General features: G+C 45.6%; 1 protein-coding gene across 1 annotated transcript in view; it reads left to right on the forward strand.

Annotated features, from left to right (window-relative positions):
• Positions 1-5,036: 5,036 nt before the first annotated feature.
• Positions 5,037-17,784, forward strand: part of LOC137355386 (wings apart-like protein homolog) — a 189,264-nt gene continuing 176,516 nt past the window's right edge. The window contains exons 1-2 of the mRNA XM_068020380.1: positions 5,037-5,140; positions 10,156-10,682. Coding sequence (XP_067876481.1) covers positions 10,178-10,682 — 505 coding nt within the window. The 5' untranslated portion in view covers positions 5,037-5,140; positions 10,156-10,177. The remainder of the gene's footprint in view (positions 5,141-10,155; positions 10,683-17,784) is intronic.

The raw sequence follows: 17,784 nt of genomic DNA on the forward strand, positions 1-17,784 counted from the left end.
CATTACTTTATATTACTTTACACTGAGTATTACTTTACACTGATTATTACTTTGTATTACTTTACACTGAATATTACTTTGCATTACTTTGTATTACTTTACACTGAGTATTACTTGCACTGAGTATTACTTTGTATTACTTTACACTGAGTATCACTTTAGACTGAGTATTACTTTACACTGAGTATTACTTTGTATTACTTTGTATTACTTTACACTGAGTATTACTTTTACACTGAGTATTACTTTGCATTACTTTGTATTACTTTACACTGAGTATTAATTTACACTGAGTATTACTTGCATTACTGAGTATTACTTTACATTGAGTATTACTTTACACTGAGTATTACTTTGCATTACTTTGTATTACTTTACACTGAGTATTACTTTACACTGAGTATTACTTTGCATTACTTTGTATTACTGAGTATTACTTTACATTACTTTGTATTACATTACACTGAGTATCACTTTACACCGAGTATTACTTTGCATTACTTTATATTACTGAGTATTACTTTACATTGAGCATTACTTTGCATTACTTTGTATTACTGAGTATTACTTTACATTGAGAATTACTTTGTATTACTGAGTATTACTTTACACTGAGTATTAATTTACACTGAGTATTAATTTACACTGAGTATTACTTTGTATTACTTTACACTGCGTATTACTTTACACTGAGTATTACTTTGTATTACTTTGCACTGAGTATTACTTTACACTGAGTATTACTTTGTATTACTTTACACTGAATACTACTTTACACTGAGTATTACTTTGCACTACTTTGTATTACTGAGTATTACTTTACATTACTTTGTATTACTTTACACTGAGTATTACTTTACACTGAGTATTACTTTACACTGAGTATTACTTTGTATTACATTACACTGAATACTACTTTACACTGAGTATTACTTTGTATTACTTTACATTGAGCATTACTTTACACTGAGTATTACTTTGCATTACTTTGTATTACTGAGTATTACTTTACATTGAGTATTACTTTGCATTACTTTGCACTGAGTATTACTTTACTCTGAGTATTACTTTGTATTACTTTACACTGAATATTACTTTGCATTACTTTATATGACTGGGTATTACTTTACATTGAGTATTACTTTGCATTACTTTGTATTACTGAGTATTACTTTACATTGAGTATTACTCTGCATTACTGAGTATTACTTTACATTGAGTATTACTTTGCATTACTTTGTATTACTTTACACTGAGTATTAATTTACACTGAGTATTACTTTGTATTACTTTACACTGAGCATTACTTTACACTGAGTATTACTTTGCATTACTGAGTATTACTTTACACTGAGTATTACTTTGCATTACTTTGTATTACTTTACACTGAGTATTACTTTGCACTGAGTATTACTTTGCATTACTTTATATTACTTTACACTGAGTATTACTTTACACTGATTATTACTTTGTATTACTTTACACTGAATATTACTTTGCATTACTTTGTATTCCTTAGTATTACTTTGTATTACTTTACACTGAGTATTACTTTACACTGAGTATTACTTTGTATTACTTTACACTGAGTATTACTTTACACTGAGTATTACTTTGCATTACTTTATATTACTTTACACTGAGTATTACTTTACACTGATTATTACTTTGTATTACTTTACACTGAATATTACTTTGCATTACTTTGTATTCCTGAGTATTACTTTGTATTACTTTACACTGAGTATTACTTTGCACTGAGTATTACTTTGTATTACTTTACATTGAGTATCACTTTAGACTGAGTATTACTTTACACTGAGTATTACTTTGTATTACTTTGTATTACTTTACACTGAGTATTACTTTACACTGAGTATTAATTTACACTGAGTATTACTTTGCATTACTGAGTATTACTTTACACTGAGTATTACTTTGCATTACTTTGTATTACTTTACACTGAGTATTACTTTACACTGAGTATTACTTTGCATTACTTTGTATTACATTACACTGAGTATCACTTTACACCGAGTATTACTTTGCATTACTTTATATTACTGAGTATTACTTTACATTGAGCATTACTTTGCATTACTTTGTATTACTGAGTATTACTTTACATTGAGTATTACTTTGTATTACTGAGTATTACTTTACATTGAGTATTACTTTGCATTACTTTGTATTACTGAGTATTACTTTACATTGAGTATTACTTTACACTGAGTATTACTTTGTATTACTTTACACTGAGTATTACTTTACACTGAGTATTACTTTGCATTACTGAGTATTACTTTACATTGAGTATTACTTTGCATTACTTTGTATTACTTTACACTGAGTATTACTTTACACTGAGTATTACTTTGCATTACTTTGTATTACTGAGTATTACTTTACATTGAGTATTACTTTGCATTACTTTGTATTACTTTACACTGAGTATTACTTTACACTGAGTATTACTTTGTATTACTTTACACTGAGTATTACTTTACACTGAGTATTACTTTACACTGAGTATTACTTTGCATTACTGAGTATTACTTTACATTGAGTATTACTTTGCATTACTTTGTATTACTTTACACTGAGTATTACTTTACACTGAGTATTACTTTGCATTACTTTATATTACTGAGTATTACTTTACATTGAGTATTACTTTGCATTACTTTGTATTACTGAGTATTACTTTGTATTACTTTACACTGAGTATTACTTTACACTGAGTATTACTTTGTATTACTTTACACTGAGTATTACTTTACACTGAGTATTATTTTGCATTACTTTGTATTACTGAGTATTACTTTGCATTACTTTGTATTACTTTACACTGAGTATTAATTTACACTGAGTATTACTTTGTATTACTTTACACTGAGTATTACTTTACACTGAGTATTACTTTACACTGAGTATTACTTTGTATTACTTTACACTGAGTAGTACTTTATACTGAGTATTACTTTGCATTACTGAGTATTACTTTGTATTACTTTACACTGAGTATTACTTTGCATTACTTTGTATTACTGAGTATTACTTTACACTGAGTATTACTTTGTATTACCTTACACTGAGTATTAATTTACACTGAGTATTACTTTGTATTACTTTACACTGAGCATTACTTTACACTGCGTATTATTTTGCATTACTTTGTATTACTGAGTATTACTTTACATTGAGTATTACTTTACACTGAGTATTACTTTGCATTCCCTAGCTCTGGAACTTGAGCCAATTTTCATATCATAAAATGATTTGAAATATTAAGAAAGTGTCATTAATCATCAGAAAAGCCAACTGCCTAAATACAATCATGTTAGAACCCCTACTCCACTGAGACTATTCCCTCAGTTGATAAGTTGGTGCTTTACTCAATCTGTCTTTAATTTCACGGCTACAAAAAGGTATTAGTCAGATTAACTTGAGCTGACTGAGGAATCCAGTTTAATGTTCTTTGATTTAACTCCATGGCTCCTGTCATGCTGCCTTTCTGATTCTTCAACCATACACAGCCGCTCCTCTCATTTTAATCTCTTTACTCAGCCCTGTATCCATAAATATTCTACTGATGTATTGAGAAATGAAATTTGTTTTCTCCCCTCCTCTCCTGAAGGAACAGCTCTTTGATCCACAGGCCCTGCCTGTGCTCTGGTGCATTTTTTGACTGGCCATTCGCCCATAAGACAGTGGGTGCGAGCAGGTTATTTCAACATCTAAAGCCTGCTAACAGAGCTCAATCCAATCTGAACATAAACAGGTCATAGGACAGATATCCCAGGTCCCAGTAACCCGATCCCAGCTCCGGTAATCAAACTGATTGAAGTGTAAAAATAGCAATATCACCAGTTGTATCTACTTTCTATTCCTGATAATAGTGTTTAATTAGTTACGTTTTACAGTGCAGCTACTGTACTTCCTGCAGCCACCAGATGGCAATCCTGCGCAGTAATTCCAAAACCATTCCTGAAGCAGTGTCACCCAATGGCTGGAGGAGTTTCACAGCAACTGGATTCACGTTAGAATCATAGAAATTAACAGTGTGGAAGGAGGTCATTCAGTCCCTCATATCCACGCCAGCCGACATGCAGCCATTCAACCTAATCCCACTTTCCAGCTCTTGGTCCCATAGCCTTGGAGCCCTCAATGGCATATCCAAGTACTTAAACGTTATCAGGGTTTCTGCCAGTACCACCCTTTCAAGCACAGAGTTCCAGACCCCCACCACCCTCTGGGTGAAAAGAAAATCCCTTCCAATCCCTTCTGAACCTCCTACCCTAAATCTATGTCCCTGGTTATGGACCCCTGAACCAAGGGGAATAGGGTCTTCCTATCCACACTATGGAGACCTCTCAATTTTACATCTTCAGTTAGGTCTTCCCTCAGCCTCCTCTGCTCCAAACAAAACAACCCTAGCCAATTCAATCTTTCCTCATAACTAAAATTCTCCTCTTTCTAGTTCAATGATTTTTCTCCTGAATTTTTAGGGGTTAAATCTGAGGCTCCGTGACCCTCGCTGCTCTGTCGGACTACAATTCCCAGGAATTCTTCTGGGAAACCACGTGACCCCTTTACGGCAGGACTACATCTTCCCAGGGGGCATTGCGTATGCGTGTGTTGATCACGTGCTCTAGCGCTACCCCTCGATTGGCTAGAGCCTCCTGGATGGGCGGGTAACTCGAACCGGAAATGGCCCCGGGGTCGTGCGGCCTACAATTCCCAGCAGTCATCCGTGCCCCGCCGCTTCGATTTTTCCGCTTTTTCAATTTTTCCACTTTTTCACCTTTGACCCCAGTTTAAAGATTCTGATTTGATTTATTTATAATCGCACATACGAAGCGACAGTCCTACAACTCCCGGCAGGCAGTGCGCTCCGCTGCGCGACAATTTGCGACACTTTACACCGGGCGCAATACTATTGGTGCGGCGGCCGCACGCTATCGACCAATCAGCGCAGCTTTCAGGGGCGGGTGAGGCGCGGGAGTAAGCACAGCGTCGATTGGTGCGGCGATGGTCAGGTGACCGGGCGGTTATGGCGCTGAGGTGTTTTTTCTGTTGGGCCTGAGCGCAGTCGCGAGGCCTCGGCCGACGTTTCAGACAGAGCCCGGGAGACGGAGGTGAGTCACCGGGGGTTGGGGGACTGTCCGGGTTCATGCGGTCGGGCCTCGGGCTGATGGAGAATCTCCGCTACCGCCCGGGAAGCGGCTGTTTCCCCCCCCCGGGCCCGCGCCGCCTGAAGCTCCGGGTCTCGGTGCAGCGGCTCCGGAACCCGGGCCGGAGGAACCGGGATTTTCCCGGCACCGTGAACGAAGCAAAACCTCCCGAAGCCGCTTTATAGGAGCGGAAAGAACCCGGGACACGGGAGGGACATTTGGGCCGGAGGAAGATTCCAGAACTGGTTCCGCAATCCTCCCGCAGCCGAACCCCCCCCCATCACACCCCCCCTCCCCCCCGACCCCCCCTCCCTCCCCCCCCCCGACCCCCTCCATCCCCCCCCCCGACCCCCTCCATCCCCCCCCCCGACCCCCATCACACCCCCCTCCCCCCCGACCCCCCTCCCTCCCCCCCCCCGACCCCCTCCATCCCCCCCCCCGACCCCCTCCATCCCCCCCCCCGACCCCCATCACACCCCCCCTCCCCCCTGACCCCCATCACACCCCCCTCCCCCCTGACCCCCATCACACCCCCCGACCCCCATCACACCCCCCCCGACCCCCATCACACACCCCCCTCCCCCCCGACCCCCATCACACCCCCCTCCCCCCTGACCCCCCATCACACCCCCCTCCCCCCCGACCCCCATCACACCCCCCTCCCCCCCCGACCCCCATCACACCCCCCTCCCCCCCCCGACCCCCCCTCCATCCCCCCCCCCGACCCCCTCCCTCCCCCCCCCCCGGACCCCCTCCATCCCTCCCCCCCGACCCCCATCACACCCCCCTCCCCCCCGACCCCCCATCACACCCCCCTCCCCCCCGACCCCCATCACACCCCCCTCCCCCCCCGACCCCCATCACACCCCCCTCCCCCCCGACCCCCATCACACCCCCCTCCCCCCCGACCCCATCACACCCCCCTCCCCCCCGACCCCCATCACACCCCCCTCCCCCCCGACCCCCATCACACCCCCCTCCCCCCCGACCCCCATCACACCCCCCTCCCCCCCCGACCCCCATCACACCCCCCTCCCCCCGACCCCCATCACACCCCCCTCCCCCCCGACCCCCATCACACACCCCCTCCCCCCCGACCCCCATCACACCCCCCTCCCCCCCGACCCCCATCACACCCCCCTCCCCCCCGACCCCCATCACACCCCCCTCCCCCGCCCCATCACACCCCCCTCCCCCCCCCCCATCACACCCCCCCGACCCCCATCACACCCCCCTCCCCCCCGACTCCTCCCCCCATCACACCCCCTCCCCCCATCACACCCCCCCTCTCTCTGACACACGCTTCCCAACAAAACTCCCCCATCACCCCCCGACCCCCATCACACCCCCCGACCCCCATCACACCCCCCGACCCCCCATCACACCCCCCAACCCCCATCACACCCCCCTCCCCCGATCCCCCCCCCCATCACCCGACCCCCCCAACAAAACTCCCCCATCACACCCCCCCTTCTCTCTGACACACCCTCCCCAACAAAACTCCCTCATCACCCCCCCTTTCCTGATTTCCCCCTCTCCGAATCCCTTTTCCCCATCACCCCCACCCAAACTCCCTTCCCATTGGCCCCACGCAAACACCTTATTGCCCCCTTACCCCGTGGAGCAGAGGGGGTGGGTGAGCCCCAGTCCTGATTCCTTACCTGCCCAATCCCCAAATCTCCCCTTGGAGCAGAAACAGGGAGGGAAAGAGATTCCAGTCCTGGTTCCCAAATCCACTCTTCAATCCCCCAGCCCCCCCTCACCCTCATTTGGTGGTTTGCATGGGGTCAACATTATCCTTGTCCTGTTAGTTATTCCTCATGTTGTCAGGGCTGTTGTTTATTGCTTCTCAGCACCAACTGTGGCTGCTTTGAGACATTAAAGCCAACACCATGGCCTGGTGCGTGAGCCAGGGTTCTCTGCCTTTAAATGGATCACTTCACTCAATTCAATCATTCATTTCCACAGCTTAATAAATCTGGTAATTTATTGGTTGGCACCAAAAAATGAATAAGGACCCTGAGTCTTGTTAAAAAGCCAAATTGTTCATGAATGAGCTTACTTTTGCTACCCTGTCTGACCTAAATCTGACTCCAGTCAGGTCATTAATTTCTCTGGGTTCAATCTGTAATCTGCAGATAAAGTGCAAAAAATGTCTTCCCCACCATTGCACTTCAGTGACGGTGCTGGCTGGTATCTCTTGTGATTGTTCCCCAGCTCTTTTTAAAAGGAGCAAGGCTCTGTCGAGTTTCCCACCAACTTCAATTTTAAACCATAAACTGGAGTTGAGTTTTCTGATGAAAACTGAAAAGATCTGGGAAATTTTACCTCAAACTGAGTGAAGACCCCTCTCTGCAAGTATTGAGAAATGATGGTACAATGCTGCGGGTTTTGTATTACAACCTGTGGGTTGAGAGTGTTCTTTTATTTACAAATTTTGACCTTTTTATATATTTGAAATCTTTGGTTCTGGGCCTGTGCTGTGAAATTAAGCAGCCAGTATGAAGACTCACTGAAACCTTGGGACAACACAGGCAGAGTCCTTGAACATTTGGATAGCTTTATTATTGCATGGGGCATGCAGACAATTTCCTTTGGTGGGAAATTTTAAAATTAGAGCCAGGCCATTGAAAAGTGAGATCAGGAAGCAGTTTTTCTCACACACGCAAGTGGAAACCTGGAACCTGCTCCCCCAAAGGCTGAGAGTCAATTGAAATGGTCAAGATCGCGATGGCTCAATTTTTATTAATTAACAATATCAAAGGATATAGTTCATAGTCGAGTAAATGGAGTTGTGTGGCAGATCATCCTCGATCTAATTATTTGGCAGAATAGGCTCGCGGGGCTTAATGGCCTAATTCAGCTCCTATGTTTTCCTTTGCTAAACATAGTACAAGGAGGAAGGTGTTACATTGGATTTAGTGTCTGCACCATTTTTCGATGGAGAAATATTTGTGTTTGCAGATAGGATTTTGCAACAACCAACAGGTAAAATTTTGCACAAGTAGGGTATGTTGATGGGGTTTGTAAAGACCACGTAGCAAAGGTGCCCTGTGTTCCTGGGCCTTGTCCATTCAGCCTGGTATCAGCCAGTAACTGTCTTAGGTTGGATGTCAGTGACCTGTCTTCTCCATCCCCTCTGAAGGCAGATTGTCTCTGCTCTTGTGTAGCACCTGTATATTTACATTCGGTGGCCTCTGACTGGTACTTACAATTGCCGGTACTCGAACATGACGCATTACTCAGCTGCATTTGCATAACAGTCATTTGCTGTTTACAAAGCGCTGCTCAGAGTCCTCTGTTCCCACACCGCTGAAATGCATTAGAAGCTTTGAATTAATTAGAACATTGGCCATTTCTGGAACGCAGTTGTAGAGCAGACCTGATCTGGTTAAATGTGTGCAGTCACAATGCTGACAGTCATTTCACACTTTGTTGCATGTGTTTTCACCACTTTGCCTCTTACTAGTTCTTAAAGTGGAACGGGGTCTGAGGGTCAACAGACTGAGTTCAAAATTCAACTTTTAAAAGATAAGTTGCACAATAAAGAATACCAGCATACCTTAAATTTTCTCGGGTGGGGAAGATTCTAATGCCTTTGGTTGCCACTGCTATGTAAAAGCAGCTTCAGTGTTATGTTCATAACTAATACTGTAGTATTCCCTCAGCATGCTCTTCCGTGTAGGTTACTATGTTTTTATAACTGTTTAGTAAGTAACTGAAAATATCAAACCTTGGGTTCAGTTTAAACTGTGACAAGTTTTTAGATGTTTAAATATTCATGAAGGTCAGGATTCTTGCTTTAATACATAAATTTCATCGGTGCGAAGGATATTGATGAATGTGTCAAATTTGGACAGTTTTGTTCTGTAAGGCTGTGCTCCCAACTCATTTTACACTCAGTATATTGGGATGAAATTAACTGAAAGGCCTCTGAAATGCTATGAAACGAGAATATAGGAATCGGCAGAGGCTGCTCAGACCTTCGAGCCTATTCTGATCTGGTCCTGGCTGTTCTGTATCTTTACTCTGTCCACCCACCTTGGTTCTGTAACTCTTAGTACTCTTCCCGAACAAAAATCCATCAGTCTGTTTTGAAATTTTCAATTGACCCCCAGCTTCAGTAGCTTTTTGGGGGAGAGAGTTGCAGATTTTCATTGCTCCGTGTGAAGGAGTGTGAGATGCAAGCTTTACTCACAGGAGCAGTTATACAGGGCGTTGGTGAGACCACATCTCGAATACTTCTGCAGTTTTGGTCATCTTATTTAAGGAAGGATGTAAATGTGTTGGAGGCGGTTCAGAGGAGGTTTACTAGATTGATACCTGGAATGAGTGGGTTATCTTATGAGGAAAGGTTGGACAGACTGGGCTTGTTTTCACTGGAGTTTAGAAGAGTGAGCAGAGACTTAATTGAAGTATATAAGATCCTGAACGGTCCTGACGAGGTGGATGTGGAAAGGGTGTTTCCTCTTGTGGGTGAGCCCAGAACTAGGGGGTCACAGTTTTAAAATTAGGGGTCGCCCTTTTAGGACAGAGATGAGAAATTTTTTCTGAGCGTTCTGCAACTTTGGACCTCTCTGCCTCAGAAGGTGGTGGAGGTAGATAGATTCTTGGGCAAAAGTATCAAAGGTTATCGGGTGGGTGTGAGTGTGGAATTCAAGACAAACAGATCAACCATGATCTTGTTAAATGGTGGAGCAGGCTAGAGGGCCCGAATGGCCTACTTCTCCTAATTTGTATGTTGGTATGAGCACAGAACTGCCTGTGATTCAACATGGACCATGTGTTTGCCAAGCGCCTTGAGGTTGTTCGTGGAGGAAATAGACAAGTTCACATGTTGCACCTCTCAGTGTAGACATTAAATTCAAAGCAGTGCAAAAATGTGACTTTGGAAGCAGGTAAAGCCAGAAGGTTTATGAATGGTCTTCAAGGAACAGCTGTGTCTATTTTCTTGAAGTGTTTGAATTTTTTCATTGCAGGGAATATGAAAGAGGTGTCAACATGACATCAAGATATGGGAAAACCTATAGCAAGAAGGGAAGTGCGAGCAACTCCAAGTTTGATGAGGTGTTCTCTGGTAAGCGAGCGAAAATAAGCACCAAATGGGGCGAAAGCACCTTTAAGGCTCAGCTGAGCCAGAAGAGACCCAATTTCAAACCAGAACCAGTGGAACAGCCCAAGCGGCAGAAGATTGAAGATGAGTTGTTGGAAGATCCATTTGGGTTTGACAGTGATGATGACTCTCTCCCTGTGTCATCTCGGAATCCAGCTGCAGCCAAGGGGCCACAGACTGCAGAGTCTTGTAAACCAACTGATGGGGACAATGTGAGCTCAGTACTGGAGATTAACAGTACGATGAACCGGCCCATCAGTGGGGATGCTACTGTGTGCAGCAAGTTTGCATCCTTGGGTGATGCATTCCAGGAGGAGAGTACAGGCAGCAGAGTGGCCTTGTGTTCGGAGATTGCAGAAATCCAGGAAACTGGCACCACGTTAAACTCTCTAGGTGAGTGTGTGTTTCTGTTGTAAACAGTCAGTTCTTGGGCAATAAGCAGCAGGTTCCAACAACACGAGCATTACCAAACCTGTGTGGAGGGAGGGAGGGGCGTATGGAGGGTCTGAGGTGTTTGGGGAGGGGGGTGCTCGGGGGGGAGAGGGGAGGCTCGGTATGAAAGGGGATGGTGGGAGAGGGGAGAAAGGGGTGGGTCTCAGTGTTGGGGGGGGTGCTTGGTGTGGGAGGGAAGGAGGGTTCAGTGTTGGGGTTTTAGTGGATGTGTTCAGTGGGGAGGGGGGAGGCAGGGAGAGTTGTTTGTTTGGGGCAGGGGTTTCAGTGTGAGCTGTTGAGCTGAGTGGCCAGATTCTGTGCTGTTAATGCTTTGCTTGTCGTTCATCTCAACAGCAACTTGTAGAGAGTTTGACTAGGCCAGAATTCGTTGCACATGTCTAATTGCCCTTGAGAAGGTGGTGGTGAGCTGCCTTCTTGAACCGCTGCAGTCCATTTGGGATAGGTACACCCACAGTGCTGTTAGGAAGGGAGTTCCAGGATTTTGACCCAGCGACAGTAAAGAACGGCGATATAGTTGCAAGTCAGGATGGTGTGTGACTTGGAGGGGAACTTGCAGGTAGTGGTGTTCCCATGCATCATAGAAAGTTTAAGGCACAGAAGGAGGCCGCTTTGCCCGTCATGTCTGTGACGGCTGAAAAACAATCCACTTATTCTAATCCCACCTTCCAGCATTTGGTCCGTAGCCCTGCAGCTTACGGCACTTGAGGTGCATATCCAGACTCCTTTTGAATGAGTTGAGGGTCCCTGCCTCAACTGCAATTTCAGGCAGTGAGTTCCAGACCATCACCACCATCTGCTGCCCTCGTCCTTCTAAGCAGTAGAGGTGGTGGGCTGGAAGGTGCTGTCAAAGGAGTCTTGGTGCGTTGCTGCAGTGCATCTTGTAGATGGTACACACTGCTGCCGCTGTGCATCGGTGATGGAGGGAGTGAATGATTAAGATGGTGGATGGGGTGTCCTGGATGGTGTAGAGTTTCTTGAGTGTTGGCACTGCAGCCAATCTAGGCAAGTGGAGAGTATTCCATCATTTGTAGGTGGTGGTAAAGGCCTGCTCGGGTCTGCAAATGAAACCCGACCCAAGCCTGACAGAACCACATCTGGCCCAAGCCTGACCTGGCTCAAGTCCTCTCATTTTATTCCCACGCTCGATCCGACCACCGGAATGTTTAGTTCACCTTGCTTCTGTTCACTTTTTAAGCTTGTGCAGATAAGCAACAAAAACTAACTGGACTTGAAAGGTTGGTTAAAAAGTACATTAAGATTGGAGCCATGTACTGGAGGTGCTGATAGTGTGTCCGACCCGAGCCCGAATGCCAGACCCGAAAGAGCGACCTGGCCCGAAACCGACACGTCTGGTTCAGGTCGGGTAGCCATGCTCTAGGTGGTGAACAGGTTTTGGGGAGTCAGGAGGTGAGTCACGCTGTTGAATCTCAAGCCATTTGGAGCGAGTGGTCAGTGCGGGGCCCTGGGGGTGGGGGGGGTGCAGCGAGTGGTCAGTGCGGGGCCCTGGGGGGGGGCAGCGAGTGGTCAGTGCGGGGCCCTGGGGGGGGGGCAGCGAGTGGTCAGTGCGGGGCCCTGGGGGGGGGGCAGCGAGTGGTCAGTGCGGGGCCCTGGGGGGGGCAGCGAGTGGTCAGTGCGGGGCCCTGGGGGGGGGCAGCGAGTGGTCAGTGCGGGGCCCTGGGGGGGGAAGCGAGTGGTCAGTGCGGGGCCCTGGGGGGGGTGCAGCGAGTGGTCAGTGCGGGGCCCTGGGGGGGTGCAGCGAGTGGTCACTGCGGGGCCCTGGGGGGGGGCAGCGAGTGGTCACTGCGGGGCCCTGGGGGGGGGCAGCGAGTGGTCACTGCGGGGCCCTTGGGAGGGACAGCGAGTGGTCAGTGCAGGGCCCGGGGGGGGCAGCGAGTGGTCAGTGCAGGGCCCTGGGGGGGGAAGGGAGTGGTCACTGCGGGGCCCTGGGGGGGGGCAGCGAGTGGTCACTGCGGGGCCCTGGGAGGGACAGCGAGTGGTCAGTGCAGGGCCCTGGGGGGGGAAGGGAGAGAGAGTGCTCAGTGCAAGTTCTGAAAGGGGGGGTGGAGGAGAGAGTGGTCAGTGTGGGTCCCTGGGGGGAGGAGAAGTAAATGGCCTCACAGAGAATATTGGTGTCCGTTTCTAATGTGTAATTGACCTGGACACCAGGCCCAATTGTTAGCTTGTTAAATCTGCTCCCATGCTGGTATCAGATAAATAAACAGAGGATGCATTGCATGCGGAGTTTGATCAGTTACTCAATTGAACAAAGTGGGAATGAAATATAAAACTGACAAATGTACAATGTTGTCGAATGTGCACGGATAGAATGGAATTGAGTTATCTGAGGGAGACTTGGGGACCTGGGAGTGCTGGTCATCACATTAAGCACTTGAAGCTAACAAAATGTTGGACTTCCAGTCCAGATGTACAGTGATTCTGCTGATAGCTGAAGACACTGAATGGCCAAGCAGTTCAGAGCAGCAGATATTCAGTTTGTTGCCATCCTGCAAATTGGAATTGCTACCTTGGAGAAGATGCTGAGAACAAGAATACTGTGGTGTAATGGGGGAAAGATTAGACAAATTCAGATTTATCATTGTAGAAAAAACAAGATGAAGTGGAGATTCCATTGAGCTAACGATATAAATTAATGAATATTGTGAATAAATTAGATTCTAAATTTTACTTCACTGTTGGGCTACAATGATCAGAAAAGTAAATTTCACTTGGATATTATGGGTTTCTATTTTACTTCAGGTAATCTAGTCAGACAGTGTTAGTAATCAAGTACAGAATGTTCCTGGAGTGAATCGGTACTTTTTCTTGACTCGTGCTATGATAAATGAGTACAGTTGGTCAGAAATCTAATTCACAGCCTGTAGTTGCAGTGTTGCAGCTATTAGTTTACAGAGAAAACTTCTTTGTTTTGCTGATTTTTCAAGTCCACAATTGCCCTGCTGATTGTGATGTGAGCTGAGTCCATGTTGAGTGTGCTATCAGCTGATGCTGCATTCAGTTGGCTTTGTAACATCAGCTCCTTGTTGCAATTCAGCTTCTGTTTATAGAAACATAGAAAGTTCATTATGATCATGGGTGATCATCCAACTCAGTAACCTGTTCCCGCTTTCCCCCCATACCCTTTGATCCCTTTCACCCCAAGAGCTATATCTAACTCCTTCTTGAAAACGTACAATGTTTTGACCTCAACTGCTTTCTGTGGTAGCGAATTCCACAGGCTCACCACTCTCTGGGTGAAGAGATTTCTCCTCATCTCAGTCCTGAAAGGTTTACCCCGTATCCTTAGACTATGACTCCTGGTTCTGGATTCCCCCACCATCGGGAACATCCTTCCTGCATCTACCCTGTCAAGTCCTGTTAGAATTTTATAGGTTTCTATGAGATTCCCCCCTCACCCTTTCGAACTCTAGTGAATATGATCCCCACCAACTCAATCTCTCCTCATAGGTCAGTCCCGCCATCCCAGGAATCAGTCTGGTAAACCTTCGCTGCACTCCCTCTACAGCAAGAACATCCTTCCTAAGATAAGGAGACCAAAACTGCACACAATATTCCAGGTGTGGCCTCACCAAGGCCCTGTATAATTGCAGCAAGACATTCCTGCTCCTGTACTCGAATCCTCTCACTATGTGTGTGGGATTCTGTCATTTCACAAACTAACCTCAAATGCAGTTCAACTACTCCACAGACTGCATGCATTGAGTGTGTTACAGGGTGTGCCACCATGGGGTTTAGTTGGCGAGTCACCTGACTCTCAATTCCTTTAACAGATCTACAGCACAAAAGGATTGGGCCCACATGTATACAGCTTTCTGTATTTTCCTACATTTGTTATATACTGAAATCTGCATTCTTTTATTTCCACGGGTTTAACTTACAAATGTGCATCAAAACAGGATTTAAAACTGTGTCCTGTGGCAAGTTCATGCCTCAAGGAATTAACTGTAGGAAGCAGTTTCAGCTGCTTCATAGGCAAACAAAAGCTTATGTACGTGAAATACAACATGAAAACGGGCCTTTCAGCCCAACCAGTCCCTGTTGACACAGGCAAATAGTCCTAAACACACTTATCCCTTCAGCCACCTATCTAATTTAATGCTGACACAATTGTTACCTCGATTACTGACCTTGCAGCTCTCTGAAGAAGTTTCTCCTGCGTTGTGTTCTACTCTTGCAGTTAGTCTTGTAATTATGGCCCTTGTTCTTGACTCATTGGCTACTGGAAATAGCCTGTTTCTATCTACCCTATCCCTTCCTTTCATTTTTATAGCACCATTCGTAACTGATGAAGTATATTTGAAGTACACTGAAGAAATGTAGCAGTTTGTGCACAAGATCCCACAAGCAGTAATGAGTAATCTGTTAATGATGGAGGTTGAGGGATAAATATTGGCCCAACATAGGGAGAACTCTGCTTTTCTGAAAAATCACATGGCACAATTTGAAGTGTTAGCTTAGATCAGTGTGTGCAGGAGGGTTTTCTGACACAGTATGTGGACAGGCCAACCAGGGGCGATGCCACATTGGATTTGGTACTGGGTAATGAACCCGGCCAGGTGTTTGATTTAGATGTAGGTGAGCACTTTGGCGATAGTGATCACAATTCGGTTAGGTTTACCTTAGCGATGGGCAGGGACAGGTATATACCGCAGGGCAAGAATTATAGCTGGGGGAAAGGAAATTATGACGCGATTAGGCAAGATTTAGGATGTGTAGGATGGGGAAGGAAACTGCAGGGGATGGGCACAAACGAAATGTGGAGCTTATTCAAGGAGCAGCTAATGCGTGTCCTTGATAAGTATGTACCTGTCAGGCAGGGAGGAAGTTGTCGAGCAAGGGAGCCGTGGTTTACTCAAGAAGTTGAAGCGCTTGTCAAGAGGAAGAGGGCGGCTTATGTTAGGATGAGACGTGAAGGCTCAGTTAGGGCGCTTGAGAGTTACAAGCTAGCCAGGAAGGATCTAAAGGGAGGGCTAAGAAGAGCAAGGAGAGGACACGAGAAGTCATTGGCGGATAGGATCAAAGAAAACCCTAAGGCTTTCTATAGGTATATCAGGAATAAACGAATGATAAGAGTTAGAACAGGGCCAATCAAGGATAGTAGTGGGAAGTTGTGTGCGGAATCAGAGGAGATAGGGGAAGCGTTAAATGAATATTTTTCGTCAGTATTTACAGTAGAGAAAGAAAATGTTGCCGAGGAGATTACTGAGATACAGCCTACTAGGCTAGATGGGATTGAGATTCACAAGGAGGAGGTGTTAGCAATTTTGGAAAGAGTGAAAATAGATAAGTCCCCTGGGCCAGATGGGATTTATCCTAGGATTCTCTGGGAAGCCAGGGAGGAGATTGCAGAGCCGTTGTTGTTGATCTTCAAGTCGTCATTGTCGACAGGAGTAGTGCCGGAGGACTGGAGGATAGCAAATGTTGTCCCCTTGTTCAAGAAAGGGAGTAGAGACAGCCCTGGTAATTATAGACCTGTGAGCCTTACTTCGGTTGTGGGTAAAATGTTGGAAAAGGTTATAAGAGACAGGATTTATAATCATCTTGAAAAGAATAAGTTCATTTGCGATAGTCAGCACGGTTTTGTGAAAGGTAGGTCGTGCCTCACAAACCTTATTGAGTTTTTCGAGAAGGTGACCAAACAGGTGGATGAGGGTAAAGCCGTGGATGTGGTGTATATGGATTTCAGTAAGGCGTTTGATAAGGTTCCCCACGGTAGGCTATTGCAGAAAATACGCAAGTATGGGGTTGAAGGTGATTTAGAGCTTTGGATCAGAAATTGGCTAGCTGAAAGAAGACAGAGGGTGGTGGTTGATGGCAAATGTTCATCCTGGAGTTTAGTTACTAGTGGTGTACCGCAAGGTTCTGTTTTGGGGCCACTGCTGTTTGTCATTTTTATAAACGACCTGGATGAGGGTGTAGAAGGGTGGGTTAGTAAATTTGCGGATGACACGAAGGTCGGTGGAGTTGTGGATAGTGTTGAAGGGTGTTGTAGGGTACAGAGGGACATAGATAGGCTGCAGAGCTGGGCTGAGAGATGGCAAATGGAGTTTAATGCGGAGAAGTGTGAGGTGATTCACTTTGGAAGGAGTAACAGCAATGCAGAGTACTGGGCTAATGGGAAGATTCTTGGTAGTGTAGATGAGCAGAGAGATCTTGGTATCCAGGTACATAAATCCCTGAAAGTTGCTACCCAGGTTAATAGGGCTGTTAAGAAGGCATATGGTGTGTTAGCCTTTATTAGTAGGGGGATCGAGTTTCAGAGCCACGGGGTCATGATGCAGCTGTACAAAACTCTGGTGAGGCCGCACCTGGAGTATTGCGTGCAGTTCTGGTCACCGCATTATAGGAAGGATGTCGAAGCTTTGGAAAGGGTGCAGAGGAGATTTACTAGGATGTTGCCTGGTATGGAAGGAAGGTCTTACGAGGAAAGGCTGAGGGACTTGGGGTTGTTTTCGTTAGAGAGAAGGAGGAGGAGAGGTGACTTAATAGAGACATACAAGATAATCAGAGGGTTAGATAGGGTGGATAGTGAGAGTCTTTTTCCTCGGATGAGGATGGCAAACACGAGGGGACATAGCTTTAAGTTGAGGGGTGAAAGATATAGGACAGATGTCAGAGGTAGTTTCTTTACGCAGAGAGTAGTAGGGGCGTGGAACGCCCTGCCTGCAACAGTAGTAGACTCGCCAACTTTAAGGGCATTTAAGTGGTCATTGGATAGACATATGGATGTAAATGGAATAGTGTAGGTCAGATGATCGGCGCAACATCGAGGGCCGAAGGGCCTGTACTGCGCTGTAATGTTCTAAATTCTATAAATTCTAAACCTTTCAGCTCAGAGACAAGTGCTGCCACTGAGGAATGCTGATGTCTAAATGTCTAAACTTATTAAACTTTGAAAAATGACACACCAGAAATCTAGTGTACTCCTTGTTCATTACTTTATGGAGACAAGTATTTTCCTAAAAATATTACCCAATTTTAATTAGCAAAAGCTTTATCAGCGCCAAACACTTATAGGAAGGAA

This window comes from Heterodontus francisci, chromosome 42 (assembly GCF_036365525.1).
Source record: "Heterodontus francisci isolate sHetFra1 chromosome 42, sHetFra1.hap1, whole genome shotgun sequence".
NCBI classification, from domain to species: Eukaryota; Metazoa; Chordata; class Chondrichthyes; order Heterodontiformes; family Heterodontidae; genus Heterodontus; species Heterodontus francisci.